The sequence below is a fragment of the Lepus europaeus genome, chromosome 9 (genome assembly GCF_033115175.1).
Source record: "Lepus europaeus isolate LE1 chromosome 9, mLepTim1.pri, whole genome shotgun sequence".
NCBI classification, from domain to species: domain Eukaryota; kingdom Metazoa; phylum Chordata; class Mammalia; order Lagomorpha; family Leporidae; genus Lepus; species Lepus europaeus.
Genome location: NC_084835.1, coordinates 65,106,964 through 65,131,602, shown reverse-complemented (window position 1 = coordinate 65,131,602; position 24,639 = coordinate 65,106,964). Strand labels below are relative to the sequence as shown.

The window sequence follows — 24,639 nt, the reverse complement described above, 5'->3', positions numbered from 1 at the left end:
GTTAAAAAAAAAAAAGCAATCTACGTACCATTTGACTTTGTCAAAATAAGGTGGTGACCTTGGTAAGTTACTCAACCTCTACATGCTCTCATTTGTGGAGAAGAAGTAATAATAGCAACACCTACACCACAGGGTTCCTGCAGGCGCTCATGAGAGACATAGAAAGTGCTCAGGCTCCATTGCAATTTATACAACCGTGCACAATCAGTGGAGGAAGAAGAGCAGTTTTTGCTCACTGGAATGTGCAAGTATTAAGAAGTGGGATAATTTCTGAAACAAAAACCTTTCTCTTCAACATTATATGTGGATTTCAGTGTAGTTCCATTTTACTGATTGAAGGTAGTAATAATAGAAGTTGAATTTCATATATAACTGCTTTATTCTAAGTAGGAATCATGTGTAAAGTAGCTGATAAGACTAACCTGCAGCGTCTCGGAGGTGATTAAGGCAAGTGCATTTAAGTAAAATGAAAAATGCATTTTCCAGATATATTAAATGAAAAAAAAAAAAAAAGCAAGATGTGGAATCGTGTGAGATCTACATTAATATCTGGTGGGAGAAGGAATACATAAAATATATACTTGCTTAAATAAGCACAAAGTATCTCTGTATGGAGACATAAATATTGATTATATCAATTTCCTCTAGAAAGGAGAACTACCCGATCCAGCGAGAGAGAGTGAGAGAGAGAGAGAGAGAGAGAGAGGTCTTCCATTCTGCTGGTTCACTCCCCAGATGGCTGCAATGGCTGGAGCTGCATTGATCCGAAGCCAGGAGCCAGGAGCTTCTTCCGGGTTTCCCACGCGGGTGCAAGGGTCCAAGCACTTGGGCCATCTTCCACTGCTTTCCCAGGCCATAGCAGAGAGCTGGATAGGAAGAGGAGCAGCCCGGACTAGAACCAGCACCCATATGGGATGCCAGCGCTTCAGGCCAGGGCTTTAACCTGCTGCACCACAGCGCTGGCCCCAAGTTTTCAATTTTGAACAATGGGAATTTACTATCAACTAAAAATACTGTAAAATGGAAGGGAGGAAAATATGAATTGAATATTAAGGAAGTAGAAACACCAAATGAACATTCCTTGGTGCCAACTCCATGCCAGATAGGAAGGTAGATTTTTTTTTTTTTACTATGGGAAAATATGCATAATATAAATTTGCCATGTTATGCATTTTAGAGTGCACCATTCAGTGATGCTAAGCATATTCATGTTGTACAACCATCATCTCTTTCTATCTCCAGAATTTTTCCCTCATCTCAAATTGAAACTTTGTACCTACTAAATAGTAACTCCATAAGAAGGTGGTAGACTTAAGAAAACTCAATCTTCCAAATAATCCTCTGAGGGATAAATGAATATATCAAGGATCAGGAAGATTAAATAATTTTCCAGAACAATAGGGAGAACAGTCCTCTGTTCTCCACTCTTCAAATCTTTTGGGTGGTGGGAGGGGAAATAGGAAGGCATGGCCGGGGGGCAAGGGGATCTGCCTTTGGGCCCTGCCTCCTGTGGTGTCATCTATTCTCAAGCACCAATGTGACAATTTCAAGAAAATTTGACAGCTTGTGCCATGGCAACCTGGAGGTTATAAAAAGACATTTGAATCACTGATATTAGAAAAAGATGAATTGCCTTCAAAGGTGGGCTTTGCAGAATGGCTTGTGAAAACACATCATCATTGTGAGAAGGTACTCCATGCCTGGCTTCTAGATGTGCCTAGCATTGGTTCCATGTGGACAGATTTATCAGACATCAAATGGAGAAGTTATTATTCAATGGGCACCTGTAGAATGATACTATTCAACACAAATAGAGGGAAAAAAATGATTCCTTCTTTGACAGAAGGAAATTTCTAGCAGGGTAACCTAAGCTAAACAGTTGTTAAAAAAAAAAAAAAAGCAGGATCAAATTTATCTTTGAAAGGCAGGAAACAGTGAACTGCACTGAGGAGCCTGCCGACTTGTCCAGCACGGTTATGAAATGCATGATTAAATAGCCAGCAATCAGGCTGAAGCCGATGTACATTCTTTCCTCATGATGCCGTGGCGTGAGTTATTGCTTTCCACACTATCGGTCACTTTGGTCTCGCACTCCCACATCCATGAGAAGTGATTCACATGTTTGTTCTCATAGGGTAACTCAGTGGTGTTGAACGCCTTGTAACACAACTGAAAACCCCGGTTATTCTTGGATGCCCCCTCCTCTTTTAAGGATGAAAATGCACTTTATGTTTGAACATGTTCATATTCCTTGAATTCTCCTAGAGTTTGAGTCACACATTCAACAAGCAACATAACGATGTCTACAGACACAATACCTAAGAGATTTCCACCACATTTAGTTATAGGGAGTCTAGAGCCAATGATGGACAAACCTGATTTTACAAACTGCTCTATTATCCCGAAGGACGAGACAGCCACACTTCAGGAAAAGAAAAGGTATCCGGTCCCTTAGTTGGGGGTCCCCATTTCAAACACGGAAAGGGAGGCTGTTACCTGGATCCCAACGGACAGGCATCGGTTCTTCTTGAAGTCCTTCTTCCTGTCCTCTGTGGTGACCGTGGCGATGGTGGTCGTGGTGGTGACGGTGGCAGTGTTATTGCCCATGTGCTGACTTGCAGGGCCGTGGATCTGGGCATTTGCAGCTTCGATGGCGGCAGTCAGAGCCTTCATACTGTCCAGGCTCTCCGTGGAGTTGCTGAGTCCAGACTGGCTGATGATGTCCCCTCGCTGGCCCTGTCCGTCCATGTAGGCATCCTGCGCAGACTCTGTGCTACTCTGGGCTGTGATAGAAATGAAAGGTTTCGTGGTAGTTCTGGGTGGGACTGGAGGTGGAGTCTTCTTGTATGTTGTAATGCAAGATGACACTGGAAGACAGTGAAAACAAAGACACTGTGATTTCTGGCTAGGCTTTAATATCTGATATTGTAACTGACAGCCACTGGGAATTGGGGCACACAAAAACAACACTACAACACTGAACATGAAAACAGGTCCGTTGACAGAGAAGTGGGATCAACGGGGACATCTGGACCTCCCGTGAAGTGACATCCCACAAAGTCGAGGGGAAAAAGACTGGGAAACATCAACCTCTGAAGTGGAAATTCATGTGAGTCAACATAAAGTAGACAGGGTTAGCCACCTGTAGAAACCTGTGGTACAAACACGTGGATACAGTGGGGGGGGGGGGGGGCTCTGCCTTCTCAGGGACACTTTAAACACACACAGTTCAGGTTAAACAGAATATCTCATTAGACAAAATCCTGGTAGCTGATAACATTGCAAAAAGGAGGAAGAGCAAAGAAGCTGTGCAATCTGATCCCAATAACAAGTAATGAGGTACGCGGGGGCGGACACAGCAGCCACCATAGGTTCTTGCAATTCACTTCATTGAAACCCAGTGCTCCTCCCCTCTGCGTTCTCTCTCTCTCTCTCTACTCCTTCCTTCCCTCTCTCCCTCCTTGTGTTTCTGTCTTTCCACTCTGTCGTCTTGCCCTTCCTCTCTCCTCCTATGCCTCCTTCCTTCTCCTCCCTTCTGTCCTGCACCTGGGCTTGCTTGCTGAACTGCTCACCGAGAGGGAACACACGGACCCTCAAGTCCTTCATCGTACAGATGGCCTGACGTCGGGTTTATACATCAGTCCTCGGCTGTGTGCCTGGTCTGCATGTGCCTGCTTCGTAAAGTGCTCTTCTACAGGGGGTCTAGATGGACTGTGCCTGCTCCGAGGCTGCCTTTCTGGACTCATCAAGTGCTCTGACGCTGATTCTTACACCGAGGATCTTCAACAAACTTGCCGCATGAGTTCTCAGCTTGCCGTTTGTGGAGCATGATTTAGCAAATTAAGGTCAAAAAAGTGTCTGCGTGGGAACTCCCATCAGTAAAGTTCAATTCCTTAACCAACTTTCTGAAGGCTTGTTTGTCTCCTTAAAAATCAATTCAGGGGCAGACATTTGGCTCAGTGGTTAAGATACCAGTTAAGACGCCTTTATTCCAGATCAGCGTGTCTGAGGGCAATCGTGGCTCTAGCTCCAGATTCGAGCTTACTGCTAATGCCGATCCTGGGAGGCAGCAGGCGAGGGCCAAGTAGATGGGTTCCTGCCACCCACATGGGAAACCTGGATTCAGTTCCAGGCTCCTGGCTTCCATCTGGCCCAGCCCCTGCCATTGTGGGCATGCTGGGAATGAATCAGTGGATGGGAGCTCCCTCCCTCTCTCTCTCTCTGCTTCCCAGGTAAAGTAATTAATTAAGGAAAATTCAAGCTATTATGTTTTCATCACTTTCTTCCCTCCACCTCACAGCTTTTTTCACTCATAGCTGGCATTATCATGACTGGTCACACAGTCAAAAGTTGTCACCGGTAGTCCACTTGGGCCATTTCACGGAATGAAATATGTGCTTTCCGCAGGCCACTCAAGGTTCAGGGTGAGGAGCAGAATCCAGGCAGCCTCAGCTTCCTCCCCTGGCCCACCGTGAAGCCTCTGGCTAAGACATGTAGACACCCATGCTGCTGGAACCTGCCTCCGTCAATGCACCAAACCCACCAGGCTGCTACCTGCTCATTCTCAGATTTATGGAGTCGTCTGTCTTCAGGCGATGCTTGGACTCATTTACTCATCCGAAGGGAAGGAGCCACATTAGGATAGGATCTGTCTCTTGCCCAATGTAATGAAGCCAGATGGCTGTGCTGCTGCTAGGCAAGTCTTCACAATGTGAACTCAGTATTTTGTTCAAAAGCGATTCTCAGGACATTCAGCCCACTCGTCCTTCAAAGAAGCTAAGTAACACAGCCAAACATCAAATATTTGATGTATTTGCATTGTTTATTTACTGTTTGTTGTTAGCTTTCCCAGGTTTCCTCTTCTATCATGGATAAGCAAAATCAAACAGTGCAGCGCAACATAAGATCATTTCACTTGCTGTTATACAATAAAACTCCTGACAGTATAATAATGGGGGTGGGTTTTGGGTCCTGTTACTTGAGAGTAACGGTTGGACTTACAGACCTGTGCCTCCTGTGTGTCCCCACACTCCCCAGGCCAAATGCAATTTGACCAGGGTTAGGCTGGACAAAGAGAATGTTAGGGACGTGGCTTCTCACTTTGAATAAGGAAGCACAAAAAATGGATAGGGACCAGCTGCATGGCAGGAGAGAGCTACAACGTTAAGGGCTTTTGAATTGTAAAAAAAATATTGATTTTCATCTTATTTGAAAGGCAGAGAGACAAAGAGGAATCTTCCATTCACTGGTTCACTCTCCAAATGCTTGCAGCAGCTGCAGCTGGGCCAGGCTACAGCCAGCAGCTCAGAACTCCATCCTGGTCTCCTCCGTGGATGGTATGGACCCAAGTACTTGAACCACCACCTGCATAGCAGGAAGCTCTATTAGGAGCAGAGCTGAACTTGAACCCAGGCTCATGGATGTGGGATGTGGGCACATGGATGTGGGATGCGGGCACATGGGAAGCTCCTGCCCCAATGTGTCACCATGTTTTACTGCCATGTGAGATTTGGCACAATCCTACTGCAGTCAGAAGCCCAATCCATTCACCCCTCAGGAATTTAAATAGAATTCAAATCCGTAAAATTTAAATAGAATTCAAATACCGTAAGGGTAGCTTTTGAAGTAGAAGATGAAGGATTGAAATCACAACTCATACTCCTCATACTTCCCTCTTTCATGCCCCAATTCTTTTGCACCCCAAGGCTGTCCCAGAAACACACAATGCCCTGACTTCCTCCAACATCACTCATTCCTAGCTTTGAAGGCCAAACTCCTAAACCTTTTCTTCTTTCCTAAAGATGTCCTTGAACATCATCTACCTTCATGATTCAGCACTACAAATGATTAGGAACTCACGGAGAAGTTCCAAGTACTTGCAGGTGTGTGGTAGGTAGAGTAAGTTAAGTAGAACGAAACACAAGCTAATAAATCTGGTTAAAGCTAATAAGTCTGATTAAATCACAAAGAGAAAATGAAGGACTTCCACAGCGCAACTCATTTATTTAATCATCCTCAAACAGAATGATTTAAAAACACAAGTGCTCCTTGAGTAATCTAAAAACACAAGTTAGGGGTGGGGGTGGGTATTTGGTCTAGCAGTTAGTGCCTCAGGTAGATCTCCAGCCCTGGCTCCTAACTCCAGCTTCCTGCTAATGTGCACCCCAGAGGCAGCAATGATGACTCAAGTGACTGGGCTCCTGCCACCCATGTGGGAGACCCATATTGAGTTCCCAGCTCCCAGATTTGGCCAGGGTCCAGCCTTGTCTATCACGGGCATTTGGTGAGTGAACCAGCATATGAGAGCTCTCTCTCTCTCTCATTTAAAAAGCTTAATTAATTCATTAATTAATTTAAAGGTCATGTCGCAGAGTGAGAGAGGAAGGGAGGAAGGGCAGAGAGAGAGAGAGAGAGAGAGATCTTCCCTCTGCTGGTTCACTCCCCAAATGCTTGCAACAGAATGGGCTTGTCCCAGGCTGAAACCAGGATCCTGGAATTCCATCCACATCTGCCATGCAGTTGGCAGAGACCCAAGTACTTGAACCATCACCCGCTGCCTAGCAGTTCTCTGTCTCTTTGCTTCCTGAGGAACAAAAACAAAAATGAAGAGCTATACAAAAAGATTTAAGAAATCTAATGGCATTGACATTTGGGTGCTAGAACAGGCTCTTATCTGCTTGCTAAAGTTGATTGTGCACATCTGTCTCTACCTGTGTTCAGGATAAGTTGATCTTCCTACTGAGTATTTATACCATGGAAATGGGCAAACAGGTTGGCAAGTTTCCTTCTGGAGAGCCAGTTAAGCATTTCCAGTACACCTCTGTGTATAGAATGATGCTATTTAAAATATTATCACCCTAAAAGTTGGAAGCATTCCCACTGAGACAAGTCTTGCCATTGCTATTCAATACAGTCCTAGAAGTTTTAGCCAGAGCCATTAGACAACAAAAAGAAATCAAAGGGATTCAAGTTGGGAATGAGCAAGTCAAACTATTCCTACTTGCAGATGACATGATTCTATAAATATGGCATCCAAAAGACTCCATCAAGAGACTATTGGAACTCATAGAAGAGTTTGGTAAAGAAGCAGGAAATAAAATCAATACACAAAAATCAACAGCCTTTGTATTCACAGACACTGCCATGGCTGACAAAGAACTTCTAAGATTAATCCCATTCACAATAGCTACAAAATAAATAAATAAATAAATAAAATACCTTGGAATAAATTTAACCAAGGATGTCAAAGATCTCTATGATGAGAATTATAAAAGAAAGAAATAGAAGAAGATACAAAAAATGGAAAAATCTTTCATGTTCATGGATTGGAAAAATAAATATCATCAAAATGTCCATTCTTCCAAAAGCAATCTATAGATTCAATGCAATATCATTCAAAATACCAAAGAAATTCTTCTCAGATCTAGAAAAAGTGATGCTGAAATTCATACGGAAACATAGGAGAATTCAAATAGCTAAAGCAATCTTATACAACAAAAACAAAGCTGGAGGCATCATAATACCAGATTTCAAGACATGGGAGATAACTTCCATTTTGCTTATGGCCTTATCTAAATACTGATGGAGTTTGTGGATTCAAAAGGCTTCCATAGTCTTGGCAGCTCATGACAAGAGGCTCAGGTGATCACTGACATCATAAATAGGAGTGTTAATTGTTAATTCAACAATAAGAGTCATTGTGCACTTACTCCCCATATAGGACCTCTGTCCTTAATGAGTTGTACTATGAGAATTAACTGTCAAACTTGTTTTCAAACAGTATTTTATACTTTGTGTGTCTGTGTGGGTGCAAATTGTGGAAATCTTTACTTAGTATAGAGTTTGTCTGTATATAAAGTTAATTAAAAACCAATCTTAATGAAGAATGGGATGGGAGAAGGAGTAGGAGGTGGGATGGGAGCTGGGGTGGGAGGGTGGGTATGAGGGGAAAGAACTACTATATTCCTAAAGCTGTACCTATGAAATTTGTATTCATTAAATAAAAGCTTTCTAGAACAACAAAAGACATACTACAAAGCAATTATAATCAAAATAGCCTGATACTGCTACAAAAAACAGATGGATAGACCAATGGAACATAATAGAAATGCTAGAAATCAATCCAAGCATGCACAACTAACTTATATTTGACCAAAGAGCTAAAACCAATCCCTGGAGCAAGGACAGTCTCTTCAACAAATACTGCAAGGAAAACTGGATTTCCATATGCAGGAGTATGAAGCAGGACCCATATCTTATACTTTACACAAAAATCTATTCAAAATGGACTAAAGACCTAAATCTGCAGCCTTATACCATCAAATTACTAGAGAACGTTGGGGAAACCCTGCCAGATACTCGCACAGGCAAAGAGTTCTTGGAAAAGACCCCAGAGGTACAGGTAATCAAAGCCAAAATTAACAAATGAGATTACATCAAATAGAGAAGCTTCTGTACTGCAAAAGAAACCCTCAGCAAAATGTAGAGGCAACTGACAGAATGGGAGATATTATTTGTAAACAACTCAACTGATAAAGGATTAATAACCAGAATATATAAAGAGATCAAGAAGCTCCACAACAACAAAATAAACAACCCAGTTAAGAAACAGGCAAAGGACTTAAATAGACATTTTTAAAAAGAGGAAATCCAAATGGCCAACAGATACATGAAAGAATGCTCAGGATCATTAGCTGTCAGGGAAATGCAAATCAGAACCACAACGAGGTTTCACCTCACCCCAGTTAGAATGGCTTACATACAGAAATCAACTAACAACAGATGCTGGTGAGGATATGGAGAAAAAAGTACCCTAATCCACTGTTGGTGGGAATGTAAACTGGTAAAACTACTATGCAAATCAGTTTGGAGATACCTCAGAAATCTGAATATAGACCTACCATATGACCCAGCCATCCCCCTCCTGGGAATTTACCCAAGGGAAATGAAATCAGCAAATAAAAGTTATCCACACCCTCATGTTTATTGCAGTTCAGTTTACAATAGCTAAGATATGGAATCAACCTAAATGTCCATCCACTGAAGACTGGATAAAGAAATTATGGGATATGTGCTTTATGGAATACTACACAACAATCAAAAAAATGAAAGCCAGTCATTTGTAACAAAATGGATGAATCCAGAAAACATACTTGGTGAAAAAAGCCAGTCCCAAAGGGACAAATACCGTATGTTCTCCCTGATCTGTGATAACTAATAGAGCACCTAAAAGGAAATCTGTAGAAGTGAAATTGACACTTTGAGAAGCAATGACTTGAACAACCCTTGTCTTGACTGTCAAGAACAGGTTTGTTTTTTGTTTTTGTTTTTGTTTTTTTCTTAATGGAGAATGGGACTGAGATTGGGAGAGAGAGGAAGAGGTAGGGTGGGAGTGGGGGCAGGAGGGCAGGTATAATGGGAAGAATCACTATATTTCTAAAGTTGTACTTATGAAATTTGTACTCACTAAATAAACAGTTTCTTTGGGAAAAAAATAAAGTAACCCACACATAAATAAAAAAGAAGTATTATCCTCAGAATGATGCCAGTTTACAAGCTACTCTATTTGTTACAGTGCATGATGAGAGATTCTATAAAAACCGAGAGTAAGATTCTAGAAACCTGTATAGCAATTTTACAGATGTTTAGTCTGTTGATTTTCATAAGAAGTAAACACAGGGACCAATGTTGTGGTGTACTGGGTTAGGCCCCCCACTTGCAATGCCAATAACCCAGATGGGCATTAATTCAGGTCCCGACTGCTCTGCTCCACATTGGGCTCCCTCCTAATGCACTTGGGAAGGCAGTGGAGGATGGCCCAAGTGTTTGGGCCCCTGTACCCATGTGGTAAATCCAGATGAAGCTCCTGGCTTTGGCGTGGCCTAGCTCTGGCCATTGTGGCTAGTTAGAGAATGAACCAGCAGATGGAAGATTTCTCTCTATATATCCCCCCCTCTGTAACTCTGTCAAATAAATAAAAAAACAAAAACGGGCAGGGGAGACGGGCATTGTGGCCTTAGTTACATGATGGAGCCCAGGGGAAGTAAGGTGGGCGGAATCCAAAGTTGTTTACCACTAAAACTGATTGGCTACGCAACATCAGGGGAGGTAACAAAACTAGTAACAAGTGTATAGACATAGGGCTAGTCCTATAGAAAGCCCCCCGTAAGGTGAATTTTTAAGTGATTGGTTGGTCCTTAGCCCTGCCCCAATGACTCTGCAGTTTCGTGCTATAAAAGGTTCTGTTTCGCAGGAAGTAAATGAGTCCTTGCTAGACTTGGCTCCCCGCTGCATCTGATTGTCTCCGGGATCGGGAGGCTGGGGAACGGGCGAGCGGCGCACTTACCTTTCCTCGGACCCAGTCCATCCTTGCACGGGTGGACTAAGACCCAGCACTGTCAAATAAATAAAATAAAAAAACAAAAACGGGCAGGGGAGACGGGCATTGTGGCCTATGGGGTTACTCTGCTACCGGCAGTGTCACTATCTCATATGGGTGCTGGGTCAAGTCCTGGTTGCCTCAGTTCCAATCCAGCTCCCTACTGATGTACCTGGGAAAGCAGCAGATGGCCCCAGTAACTGGGCCTCTGCACCCATGTGGGAGACCTGGAAAAAGCTCCTGGCTCCTGGCTTCAGCCTAGCCCAACCCTAGCTGTTGCAGCCATTTTGAGGAGTGAATTAGCAGATGGAAGATTCTCTCTCTCTGCCTTTCAAATACATAAAAATAAATCTTTAAAAAATAAAGACGACACAAGTCTTGTTTTTTGTATGCTTTGTTTAATTTCCTTTTATCTAGTAGGTTTTTTTTTTTTTTTTTTTGCTTCATTTTACCAAAACACTGCTATGTAAAAGGCTGAAGGTCAAACGTCTCTCACCAGATGACAGTGGGAAAAGCATTGATGTGGAACATCTGCAAAACCAAAGGCAGTGCAGGTGACATGAAGATCATACTATTGGGGCCAGCATCTTGGCGTCCAGCTCCCTGTTAACACATCTGGGAAAGCACTGGAAGATGGCCCTACGACTTATGTGGGAGACCCAGGTGAAGCTCCTGGCTCTTGGCTTCAGCCTGACCCAGGCCCAGCCATTGTGGCCATTTGGGGGAGTGAACCAGTGGACGGAAGACCTCCCCGTCTCTCTACTATTCTGCCTTTCAAATAAGATAATAAAATAAAATCTTTATGAATAGGGAACATATTAGAGAGCTACTCTGAAAGTGCAGCCTCGGGCCGGCGCCGTTGGCTCACTTGGCTAATCCTCCGCCTCCAGTGCCAGCATCCCATATGGGCTCCGGGTTCTAGTCCTGGTTGCTCCTCTTCCAGAGCAGCTCTCTGCTGTGGCCTGGGAGTGCAGTGGAGGATGACCCAAGTGCTTGGGCTCCTGCATCCTGCATCCGCATGGGAGACCAGGAGAAGCACCTGGCTCCTGGCTTCGGATCAGCGTAGCTCCAGCCATAGCGGCCATTTGGGGAGTAAACCAACAGAAGGAAGACCTTTCTTTCTCTGTCTCTCACTGTCTAACTCTGCCTGTCAAAAAAAAAAAAAAAAAGTGAAGCCTATTGCAGAGCGCGAAATGACGTGAAGAGGTTAAAGGAGAAAAAGCATGACAGGGAAGGAGTGATCTGGGAAATGCAGACTAGGGAAGGGCAGACCCTCCGGTGTCTGGAGAAGCGGTGTGAGCTGGACAGCGGGAGCCTAGCCCCACACTTCACCGGGGCACTTCTCTCGAAGAGGAAGAGGCAGGATGCTAGGAAGAGAGGAGAGGAAACCGCATCTTAGGAGCGCGGAGTGGTGTACAGAGAGGGGCATTTGGAAGACAAGGGAGAGAGCAGTGTTTTCGGTGATTTGGAGGGCAGTCGTGTGGAGGACACGGGGAACTTGCTCTGGGTAAGGCCCCTAGGAAAATCACGCAGGGAGGAGCTCAGAAACGGAGCAAGAACAATTCGATGGTGGACAAATGTCCCACAGATAGAACACAAGGACCCCATTCATAGCTTCTGAAGGTGTTCATGAGCTGGCTAGAAGTTAGAGAAAAGGTAGCAATGTCTGGTAGGAGGCTGGACCCAGTGACAAGACCAAGTCTTCCAAACCGGAGCCCCTGTGACTTTAGAAATACGAATGAAATCTAGAAAGGAATCTGAGAAGCAGGATCCCGTAGAGAAGGATGCAAAATAACCGAAGAAGGAGGCCTAAGAGGGAGCAAGCCCTGGAGGCTCTTCGGAGGCAGGGATGAACAGCTAATAGAGCAGTTTGCTGCTGCTGCTGCTTCCAGCCAAGCAGATCCACAGGCCTGGCACCTAACCATGAGTTGTGAAGGTCATGCTTCTTTTTCTTTATTTTTGAAGTTATTTATTCATTTATTTTTACTTGTTTGAAAGACAGAGAGAGAGAGAGAGAGAGAATCTTCTGTCTGCTGCGTCACTCACCAGATGGCCATAACAGCCAGGGCTGGGCTGAAGCCAGGAGTCAGGAATTCCATCTGGGTTTCCCACATGGGTGGCAGGGACCAAGTACTTGAACTGTCACCTGCTGCCTCCCAGGATGCACATTAGCGGGAAGCTGGATCAGAAGCAGAGGTGAGCCTTGATCTCAGGCACTCGGATATGTGATGTCAGTGTCCCTAGGAACGGCTTAACTTGCTGGGACACAAAAGCTAGCCCAGGTCATGCTCTTTATGGTAATGTCGTTCACAGGCCGGATTCCCCTGTCAAATGCCAGAAGGACTGGTGGTCTAGCCTGAGGCCTTCACTGGGAAGAAGATGCTGGGTTGGATACTGGTTGGGATGTTGAATGTCCCCCAACAGGGGCCTCAAAGCCTGATGTTAATGGAACTAAGAGGGTAGAAGCCTAAGCTAATCCTGGCGTCTTTGTATGGAGAGACACAGACACATGTGGGCTCCCTCTGGGGACCTTGGCGGCAGGAAAGCCATCAGAGGCTGGACCAACGGGGTCCACCCCATTTTGGACTGTGAACCTCCAAAACCATGAGCCATAATAAGCCTCCTTTCTTCCTAAGTAGCTCGTCTCAGAGGTTTTGCTGTAGAAATGAAAAACTGGCTAACACAAGCACCAACTAGGGCAGCAGCAAAGACAGCGACGCCGACAGAGAGTTAGTTCAGCCCCTTGACGAGCTATCACGTGTCCCGCATCTCCAGGGGGCAAATCCTTCCCCAGTACTGAACACCGAGCTAGGTCATGACCTTATGCAAGACGACAGCACCATTCCCATCTGGACGGAAATATTACGGCTCAGAGCAGCTAACAGAGGTCCCTAAGTCGTATACCACTAAGTGACAGAATGCTCAGGGTTTCAAATCCCATCTCATTAGAACTCAAACCACCTCCATCACCTCCCAGTTATCCAGCAGGGCCTGAGCTTCTCAGGAGTGACCCCTCCACGCCCAGTGCTCAGCACCCTGTAGACTCATGCAGGGTGTAGAGAAGGGACGCATCTGGAGAGGCCGACAAAGGAAGGGTGCACCTGCTGCAACTTAATATACTGCAGGAAGCACACTGCGCGCAGCAGTTGTAATACTGCTTGCAACACCCGTATCTCATGTCATAGTGCCTGGGACTGTCCCGCTGTCACTCTGATTCCAGATTTCAGCTTCCTGCTAGTGTGTGCCCCGGGAGCCGCGGGGATGACTCAAATAGCTGGGTCCCTGCAGCCATGTGGGAGATCGGGGATTGAGTTCCCAGCTGCTGGCTTAGCCTGCCCCAGCCCTTGGCTGTTGGAGACATTCGGGGAGTGAATCAGCAGATGGAAGCTCTCTGTTGAACTGTTTCTCTCTCTGCCTTTCAAATAAATAAAATATCTCAGAAAGAAACTGCACAGAACAAAATGCACATGGAAAAACCACTACCTTGTTCCAAAATATTTACAGCTTCCCACGGCGGGCCACCCAGGGCGCGGTGGTCGGCGGCTGCCGGGCGGCGCGGAGACTTCTGTGGGACACAGGGCACCCCGGGCCGCCTCTCCCGCGCAGCGCTGGCCCGGGGAGGCGGCTGGGAGAATGACTTCCACTGAAGCCACCCTCCACGGAAACCACAAAGATGACAAGCTCATCTTTCTCCCCCAAAGTAGAAAGGGCTGGCTGTGTGCGAGTGGGAGGGCGGCGGCGAGGCCGCGGCGGGGCGGGGCGGCCGCTCTCCCGGGCGGAGCAGGGCTGCCCGGGAGTTACTGGTATTCCAGACGCTTCCTAATGCCAGACAAATGCCCCAAGCCTCGGCATGTCTGGCTTGGAGATCTATTCAACTGATAGCAGCCGCCTCTTCTGGGGAGAGCCAGCCGGGGCGCTGATCAAACAGGATATTGTTCTCAGGAGGGAAGACTGGGCAGGTTTGTTTCAGAGTCACAACTTTTTTTTTAAGAGGCACCGAAGTTGTTTTAACAAGTTGCTACAAAACTGGGGCTTCCTGAGGTGAGGCTGTTTGTGCACAGTGCGTGTACTGTACAGAAATCCAGGCAAGGGCGGGATCAGAAAGTTAGAGTCGTTAAAAAAAGAAGAAATAAAAAGCCCCAGGCACTTGATGCCTGGAAATGATGTAAGAGGCGGCCACTCCTCTGTTAGAACTACAACCAAACAATGCCGAGCAGCTGCGCTGCAAATGTCAGCGCCAGCCCAGTTAAAAGAGCCGAGGACTTTGTGCAGCGCCTCGCTCGCCCACATTTCCCCCAAGCACTTTCAGGAACCTGGCAACAGGTAACGTGGCAACCTTTGACTTACAAAACGGCAAGGGGCAGAATTTCAGGGAACAAATGGATTTTTTTTTTTTTTTTCACGCCAGCTGCCTCTCCATCACCACCCCCGCACCCTCCCGCCCCAGAGTCCGAGAAAACAAAGTCTAGCGGCGGGCAGTCCGACTCTCGAGTGTCCCCTAGTGGCCAAGGCCGGAACAACACTTATGGACTCCGAAATACGCGGTTCCATTTCAAGGTAAGCGCGGCGGTGGGAAGGGGAGGACACCTTTGGCTCGCCTTTTCTTCTAAAAAAGAAAAGCCTAAGTCAAGAATCGGAACGTCTTGCTTTTTTTAAACTTAGCATCGTATCAAAAATTTGACCCTAGCTGCAGGGTAAAAAAAATTTTTTTTCTGGGTTGAGGCTGGGGTTTGGCTTTTTGTTTATTTGGAAGCAGCTGGGATTATATATATATATATATATATATATATATATATATATATATATATACATATACATACATATATATGTGTGTGTGTATATATATATATATATATTTTTTTTTTAAGGTGGCAGGTTACAAAGCAAGAACAGCTGTGCCATTTCCACCCAGGATTTCCTTTACAGCCCAAGGCTTGGGTGGATGGCAGTGAGGGTGAGTAGCCAAGGATTCCTGCACTTGCGGGTTGTCTAGATTTGTACTGCATACCCAGACGCCTTCTCCCAGGTCCAGAAGCACTGCTAGTTTGTGCTCCCGCTGACAGGCAGCCTGTTTGCCAGGATTACTTCAGGTTTCCAGAGTGCAGGCTCAGCTTCCCGGAGAGCATGCCTCCACACCTCACCTTAACTCTTTTATCTCTGTGTGGGGCAGACACCCACAAAAACGCCAAGGGCAGCATTTTCAACCTGCCTCCCTCCTCCTGGGTGCGCCTTGCTCTCTCATGGAGACTGTGTGCTTGCGAGCTGCCAATAGTGCTCTGAGAGAGGACATCCTTTGCACCTCCCTCTGGAAATGTTCACTGGAAACCAAGAAGGAGGTTCAGATCAAAGCAACTGCTCTCTTCAGAAAGTTCCATTCATTAACTAAATTAGAGAACGTTAAATGATGTGTGTAGGGGGCAGGGTCATTTTAGAAGGCTTAGTTCCAGGGGCTAAAACTTTAATGTGGACTTTTAATGTGACTTGGCAATCAGTTAAATATTAAGAAATTGAAGGTTGCCATATGCAAAACCAATTGTTGTCTGAACAGCGATTTCAAAAGAGTTTCTTGAAAGTAGACATTTGGCTAGTATGTGCCCGGACTATTTAATGTAAAGATGAAAAACCTGGGGCTCTGAATAAGAATCTTTGGACCAGAAACAACAACAACAACACAAAACGGCCTTCACAGAACCAGGGCTCCCTTGCTGAATCCAAGGGTGTTGAGAACATTGGGTTTACTAATTTGCAAAGCTGGGAGGGGTGTTGTTTCCAACAGGGAATGCGATCAGGATTTCACGGCTCATTTTCCCAGCCTTCCCAACAGGTGCTATTGAGTCATCCGCGCACACAAACGACGGCCTGGCAGTTTCATCGGTTGGGATTAAATTTCCATTTGTTCCATTACTTGATGAAGTGATTTCTACCACTGAGTCAGATACATCACTTCCTCCTTGACCTAGGGATTTTTTTCCCCAACATTTGTAACAATGTGTATGTTTTGCAGAAATGTGTCCTGGCCAGGTCCCTGGGTCTTCCTGGGTTGAATGGACTGTTTACGGGAGGGGAAGAGCCGGGGCCCAAGGTCAGGGTTACAGGATTATATATGGTTTCCTGTTTGGGCAGCTGGTCTGCCAGTTCCTCAGGTGAGGGCAGAATAATAGGTCTTGCTGAAAGACACCAGGCCCAGTGGGCTGGCTGGTTTGGGGACAGTGCCCGGAACAGGGAAGCAAAGTGTTCTCTTGAGCTTTTTATGAACCAGCTTTCCTTTTTTTGTCAGATGTCACTTCTTAGCAATAAGACCCACTATTCTCTGTGGGGTGATTCCTCCTGCCCCGGAACAGACAGAAATGAATTTGGTAAGGATGTAACAATCACAAGGTCAGACATTGTTGTCGGTCTTGGTCATGGATGTCACCGTCGGACTTAGAACACGAGTGGTACAGAGATGCACCTGCAGTACATGAGGGAATGAATAGGGACTTGCTGTAGGGAAAGAAAAAGGAACTAGCAATGAGGAAAGGAAGGTCAGCAGGGGCCGAGTTAAATACATAGCTTCACAAAGTCATTCTCTGTGGCTGGATGTCACCCACAGTGGTCCCCTGTGCCCACGGGCTCCCTATGTGCGAGCTGTGCGTCTGCACATTCAACCAACCACAGATGGAAAACACTGGGAAAAGGAGACTTGTGTACTGAACAGTTGGAGATTTTTTTTTTCCTTGTCACTAATCCTTCAACCATACAGTGTGACAACTACTCACATAGTATTGACATTGTATGAGGTCTTATAAGGCATCTAGAGATGATTTAAATGCATGGGAGGGTGTGCGCAGGTTCTGTACAAATATTGTGCTGTTTTATACAAGGGACTTGGGTATCTGCAGGTTTTGATATCTCGAGAGTCCTGGAACCAGTCCCCCACAGAGGGAGGGGCAACTGTGCAATCTTCTTGATGCTCCCAACTTTTTTTTTTAAAGTTTTACTTATTTATTTGAAAGAGAGTTACACAGAGAGAGAGAGAGAGAGAGATCTTCCATCCACTGATTCATTCCCCAAATGGCCGCAATAGCCACAATGGCCGGAGCTGAGCAGGGGAGCCAGGAGCTTCCTCCAGTTTTCCCATGTCGGGGCAGGGGCCCAAGCACTTGGGCCGTCTTCTGCTGCTTTCCCAGGCACATTAGCAGGAGCTGGATCAGAACTGGAGCAGCCAGAACTGGAATTGGCGCCTATATGGGATGCCGGTGCTGCAGGTGGCGGCTTAACAGGCTATGCCTTGGGCGCTGGCCTTTGCACCCAACTTTTGACGTGGAGCTGATATCTCAAATCCCAATCTAATGTCTTTGTATCAACCACCTTATCTTCTGCTGGTGTCACCCCTGGGTCCCTGCCAGTGGCTATGGAGGGCCCTGGGGTGCTATCCACCCCTTTCCTGTGTGACAGCTTTTGTGCTCAGTTCCTTCTACTCTTACTATTCTACTCTTACTATTCACCTACTTGCAGAACAAGATAGGTATCTGAGAGCCAAGGAACCTTCTTTACCTCCTGGTCTCATTGCAGGAGAATTAGCGTCACCTGCACAATAGGACATTGGGGACCAGAACCAAAGGACAAATCTGGAATGGAATCGTACAGCGAAGAAGAGTCCCCTGCTTCTGGGCCAGGTCTGATGAACAAAGTAGCACTTGAGCGTGCCCCCCCCCCCCCCCGAGGCTGTGTGCAGAGCAGTGCGCGCAGAAGCTCTGTGGGTACACAGAGCCAGTTTGTCTCACTACAGGAAGGGGGGAGACGGTGCGAACCAGGAGTGGTCACATCCAGTGCCAGACCACTGCGGCCAAGTCCTAACTGACACTTGGGTGTGCGTGAGCAGACCCCCTGGGCGCTGTGGACGGAACAGACCGAAGCTGCAGCCCCTAGACCAGGGGCAGCCCCAGGAACAGTGGCTGGAGCCAGGGCTTCCCCTGGAGAAGCGGGGGGCTTCTGCCAAGGCAAACTCAAAGGCCCAGACCTGATAGAACCGGATGTGGGGGGACGTCAAGAAGAAAGAAAATGCATCCACCACTCCCTTTTGGTTTCAGCCTGATGAGGAATAATCACCTGGGTCTGGGAGCCGGGCCTGTGGGAGGCTACTGGCGGCCCTGTGCTGTGTAGTTAGGCACTTAATTATTCATCCCTTTCCCCCTACCTCTCCTAGGCCCCCTTTAAAGGAACCGCAGGAGAGCAGGAGACCTGGGTTAGCTTTGCAGTACTGTTTGTATCAGCCAACTGGGACCAGAAAGGATCGACTCCTTTACATTCATGCTTTCAAGTGATGCCCCATTGTCCAACTGTGTCCCGATGGAGGAGGACCCAGATCACCAACAGACCTGTCCAGGGCCCCTGACTCCCACCCGGGGCTCTTCCCACCGCAGGACTATTTCAAGTGTTTGTGGAAGACCCTCTCACTGTCAGGTGTCTACCATTTGCCAAAAGTCAGTAAAATAACCTGGGAAGCCCGTGAGGCCAGCAGCAAGGAACCTGTATCAGTTTACTCTCCCCAGCCCCTCCTGCTCCTCCTTCAGTGAGTGTTTAATAATACAGCCAAGGGCTTTCGTGAGAGGCTCATTAAATTCTTAAAGCAGCCCTGCAGAGGAGGTTATGATCTCAATGCCGCAGATGAAAAGGAGGCCCCAGAGCTTGCTCGCCCAAGTTCGCCTGGGTGGAGTCAGACCAGAACTGGACTTGTTCTCACGAAAGCCTCCTTATTTATCTTTATTTTTATTTTAAATGCATTTGGCAGAGAGAGAGAGAGAGCGAGAGAGAGAGAGAGATCCCATTCCCTGGTTCACTCCCCAAAGGCATTCAGGTCTCCCACATGGGTGGCAGGAAACCAATACCTTGAGCCATCACACTGCCTCCCAGGGTCTGCACTGGCAGGAAGCTGGCTCCCTACTTAGGCCTTCTGCTTCCATCCTTAAGGTTCTACTGTGAACACTTGGAGAACAGTGTCTGGGTCAGTGAGCCTCTATCTGCAGCCCTCTGAGCCAGATGTGCTTGGGATTCTGCACTCTGTGGACTGCGGATGGCTAATATGCAGAGCTTGCCCAGCCGGGTCAGGGGCACCACTCCTTTATCAAATCCTGGAACCTGTCTGCAGACTGAGGTTGTGCATGTTTTGGCTAATAGCCTTCAGACTTGCCACTGAAGGAATGATATCCAAACACACACACACACACACACACACACCCTGCCTTCAGTGCCCTGGAGCAGCAAGATCTGTAGAGCGCTGTGCCAATGGAGCACTGGATGGTGTTGGGTGTGCAAGACTTTATGTCTTTTTTTTTTTTTGTAGGAAGTCTTTTTTTTTTTTTTTTTTTTTTTTTTTGACAGGCAGAGTGGACAGTGAGAGAGAGAGAGACAGAGAGAAAGGTCTTCCTTTTGCCGTTGGTTCACCCTCCAATGGCCGCCGCGGCTGGCGCGCTGCGGCCGGCGCACCGCACTGATCCGAAGCCAGGAGCCAGGTGCTTCTCCTGGTCTCCCATGGGGTGCAGGGCCCAAGCACTTGGGCCATCCTCCACTGCACTCCCGGGCCACAGCAGAGAGCTGGCCTGGAAGAGGGGCAACCAAGACAGAATCCAGCGCCCCGACCGGGACTAGAACCCGGTGTGCCAGCGCCGCTAGGCGGAGGATTAGCCTGTTGAGCCACGGCGCCGGCAGGCTTTATGTCTTTAAAGTCAGATCTGATCATTCCAGAGTGCTTTAAAAAGTGGATAGTGGAATTCAAAGGTAAGTTTACTTTGGAACAACAATTTTTAAATCTTTGCATTCTTTTTTTCACAATACCCTTTCCAGGAACTTTAAAAGAAAAGATTTATTTATGTGTTTGAAAGGCAGAGCTAGAGAGAGAGAGAGAGAGAGAGAGAGAGAGAGCGGTCTTCCATCCACTGGTTCACTCTCCAGATGCCTGCAATAGCCAGGATGGGGCCAGGGCGAAGGCAGGAGTCCAGAATTCCACCTGGGTCTCCCAGGCAGGCAGCGGGAGCACTAGCATCCATCATCCACTGCCTCCCAGGCCCACTAGCAGGAAGCTGGATAAAGCGGAAGCCCAGTAGCTGGCCTTGACCCAGCACTCCATTGTGGGGTTCGGGTAGTGCCAGCAGCGGCTTCACCGGCTGTGCCACAACACTGACCTCGGGACTCCTCACGTTTCTGACTTAGTTTCTCCTGTTGGACATCTGGATGTTTACCGGCTCAGCACTCTGCGTGTTTCACACACTGTCCTCAGACACATCCTTCGGTGGTTTTCATGCTGATGGGACTAGGGCACTAGTAGGGGCTTTTAACTGTCCTCTTCCCACAGTGTTCGGTACTATGTGGCCGACTTTCCTTTGTGTTAAATAACATTTCATATTTGCAAAGGGGGTGTGCCTGTTTTTTTTAACTCCTCCCATTCTCTACCTCCTCCCTTTTGTCCCACCCCTTACCCTCGGGCTACAGTCTGACTTCACAGATAACAAAATAAATAAAGCTCCCATTCTTCAGCGTGTAATTTGTACTGACAGGAGGGCAGGCAGTGCTGGGTCCAGGCTGGGCTCCGGCTGTTTTCCATGTGGTGCAGGACACTGGCCTTAAAGTTTCTCTGCACAGGCCCTCTCCTCATTCATGAAAGCTCTACCCCGTTACACTTCGTTTGGAAATCATTTTCCGAAAAATGCATGTTTTTATACCAACCCAAGCGGTAACTGAGATCATCTGTGTAACACAGCTTGAATGATGGAATCAGCTGATGTAGAGGGTGGACCTAGCGAGGTACTTCAGCGAGTTCACAGAAAACGGAATGAAAAGATAAATTTGTCTTGGTGCCAAAAGATTTGAAAACTGTTGCCGATGCAGGGTCTTCAAAAAGTTTGTGGAAAATGCAGGTTGTGGCAAGAACTGCATGAAGCTCAAGGTGTTTTTGCACCAAAATAAACTTACCTTTGAATTCAGATTTTCTATGAACTTTGCTAATGTACACTTGTTAGGTCTGAGTGGAGGCAGACATTTTTACTGCCTCAGACAAGGCCTGCACTGCCTGCTGGTGTGGATTTTGTTTCTGAGGCTCACAAGGAAACCAAGAAATCAAAGGCTCTCCGATTTTTAAACATTGTCCACCATCCTAGGTCTAAGATGGTAAGTCCCGTTCACCTTGAGAAATCCTCTACAAACACTGCAGATCTGCTAGGCCAGATGATGCCATCTGCTTGGGGCTGTGGCTGAGGTTTCAGGCTCCAGCTGTGGACTTGATTCCTCGTGGTGGCTGCTCGTGGTTATGATTGTTACTGCGCTTCTGTTGCAAGTGGAACCCAACCAGCCAGGCTGGGGAGCAGGAATGCGGAAAACCTTGAGGAAAGTTGAGCGAGTCTTGGGATTGAAATTAACTACCCATAAAGGGGTTGGAACTAGGATCCCAGGGCAGGGAAGCATTTGGATGGCCGCAGCTCCAAGGTTCAGCCCTTTTGCAGCTGCTGATAACCTTGTCAGGTCTCCAGATAAAGGCAAGCCTTGTCACCCTCGGGCACCTGGCTGAGAGGTAATAGAACGGTTGCCTTATCTTCTAAGGGTGGGGTTCGGCAGACCTCAGCCTGCAGTAATTATAGTAAACTGAAATTGCCTTCACAGGAAAAAAAAAAAAAAAAAAGAGGAGGGAGGAAGAAAGGCAGAAGGCAGTTGTGTTTGTCTTTCTCCTTGGATTGAAAAAAGAAAGCCAGCGAAACAGCAAGAAGTTTTCCAGGGAGTGAGAAAAACAGCCTGGCCGGACTGCCCCCAGTCGGGGCTAACAGGATTGTTGACAGATCTGGCACACGTGACAGCCAAGAAAAGAGGCTCACGCAGCTGAAAACCCACGAAATCTTCTTAGGAGCCTTCCTTTCTAAATGTAAATGACTGAGTCATTGCTTTGCCGAGGCGGGAAGGAAGTTACAATCACACCGAGTGACTCATTCTTTGCTGTGAGCGCCTGCCGTTGGATAAAAAGTTTGAGCAAAAGCAGCAACAAATCTGCTTTAAAAGAGGAGCGCAGCAAGGGAATCCCTCTCCGGCGCGATGAATGCCATCCACACAAAAGGGCTCCTGTTGACATCTCATTTACAATCGCCCCCACGACACAGACAAGACCGTTTCAATAAACCCGGCTCAGAAACACCTATTGTTCGAAATCTTCAGCTAGCTACAGGCTACCGCCACTCCCTATGGCTTTGCAAAATAAAAGATTGAGGAGAAGGATTGGGACTGTGGAAGCTGTGCAAAGAGGCAGGGGGAAAAGAAAAGTCCCGGGCATGCATGCAGGAAGACCAAAGTTTAGGGTATTTCTGTGTATCTAAGCAGAGCCTAAGAAATGCCTGTGACGGTGATTGTGAATTCTAGATTCCATGCCAATTGTGTGTGTGAAGACGCTCCCTCCTGCAGCAGTGCTGTTGAAAGAACTGCCAAGGCTGAACTTAACCTATTCCCAGCAGCCTCACAAAGGCACTATCGGCAGCCGCCGCAAGGCGCAGGTGAGTGTCAGTAGCGCTGCCATCCTCCTTCCCCAGTGGAGCCTTCAGGATGGACACAGCAGCCCCCTTGTCGCCTCTGGGTTCCTCTTTAGCCTCCCTATCATCTTGTCCCCTCTTTTTTTTTTTTTTTTTTTAAATAAAGCTCAACATTTTCTGGAGTTGTGTAATTGTTTTCCAGATATGCCTCAAATCCAGGAGTGAATTTGTGGTTTAAGTTGCGCATTTCGTAAATGCTCATTGTCTTAACCCTCCTAATGGGTTTTCCAGCTAACTTTTCCCGGACTGAGCACCTGACCCCTTTATCAGCCCCTGGTCCAGGAAGAACCTGGTGTCACCTTTCACTCCTTTCAGTCCTGTTACGTCCCTCTGGAATCATTCCACATCCTTTTTGCACCTTCCTGCTTCCCTGCATCGTACTATGACCTCCTCTCCGGAGAATCAAAGCAAGCGCCTAACTCCAGCTCTCTCCAGCTCCGAGTTGTGACTCATCAGTGGCTCATGAAATCAACGGGCGTGACTTTGCATGCAAAGTCACCATGTAGACGACGACAACAATTAAACAGAAAAAGATCAGTGTGCATGTTAAAGAAAAAAAACATGTTTCAGTTCCCTTGTGTGTGTATGTTCAGCTCCGTGTACATGTGTACTTACTAGGCACCAGGTAAAATGTATTTTGTTTGTCAGCTCATTGAGAAAGAGATGCTTCTAATTGCTCTCATGGGGTCTGCCTTGTCCCTGCTCTCTAACTATTGTACACAGGTAGAGCAAAGAGTGGAAGACACCGAACAGGTCCTGTCACTCCTGCCCTGGGATAAAGGATGGAGGATGCCTGAGTGACCTGGTTCCCGCTCACCTTTCAGGTTTCGTAACTTCACTTTCCTGACCACTGTAACTTCTAGTTATTCAGTCCCCGGCTTTGTAGTGAATTCCCCTGTGGTGACATTCTTTCTTCCTCTTGCTCCTTCAGGTACCCACTTAGGTGTGACTTCCTCCAAGAAGACATGCGGAATGCCCCTTTCCTTGTTCTCATTGAAACACCGCACTTATCTCACCGGGCTCTTAGGACATTTATTGTCTTCCCAATTTCCTGCTGGACTTTAAGCTCCAAGTAGTCATTCAAGAAATAGTTGCTGGTGAAGGCAGTGCATCGAAAGTTCTACCTCCTAGACAGCTCACATCTGCAAACTTTGGGTAGATAACTACCCAAAAGAAAGTATCACTTTTTCTTAGAGTTGTGGTTTTCATTCTTTTATGCTTATGTATCTCTAGTTTGTCTTTCAAATGCAACCTAATTCATTTTCAAGTTCACTGGACTCCTCCTCTTAAAAAACAATATAACTTGGAGGAAGCTGTTTGCTGTTTGACTTCTGGCCAGTTTCCCTCTTTGTTTTTTTTTTTTTTTTTTAAATCTAAGAATTCAAATTTTACTCAGAATGGTTTTACTCCTAACATAGATCCAAGTTTTAATACTCTGACATTTTGTAAACCTGATAGGCAGTATACCCAATTATATACCATTTGGCAATATTCAACTTGGTGATCACTAAATCTGGTAATACCAAGACTTACTCATTATACTCATCTGGTGTATCTCCACACAAATATTTTAAAATTCCAATTTCTTGTTCAACTGGTAAACTGTTTGAATTATTTAAATATATTTAGATTTTTCTAGATAAAAACTAAGTTTTCTACACTTAACACAAAATCAAATGTACAACAAAATGTGGTAAGTGCTCACTGTGTTTTACA

General features: G+C 46.5%; 1 protein-coding gene across 2 annotated transcripts in view; it reads right to left on the bottom strand.

Annotated features, from left to right (window-relative positions):
- Positions 1–24,639, bottom strand: part of DLGAP1 (DLG associated protein 1) — a 396,029-nt gene that overhangs the window by 65,017 nt on the left and 306,373 nt on the right. For both annotated transcript variants that reach the window (XM_062201404.1, XM_062201405.1), the window contains one exon: positions 2,497–2,867. In XM_062201404.1, the coding sequence (XP_062057388.1) occupies positions 2,497–2,867 (371 nt within the window). The remainder of the gene's footprint in view (positions 1–2,496; positions 2,868–24,639) is intronic.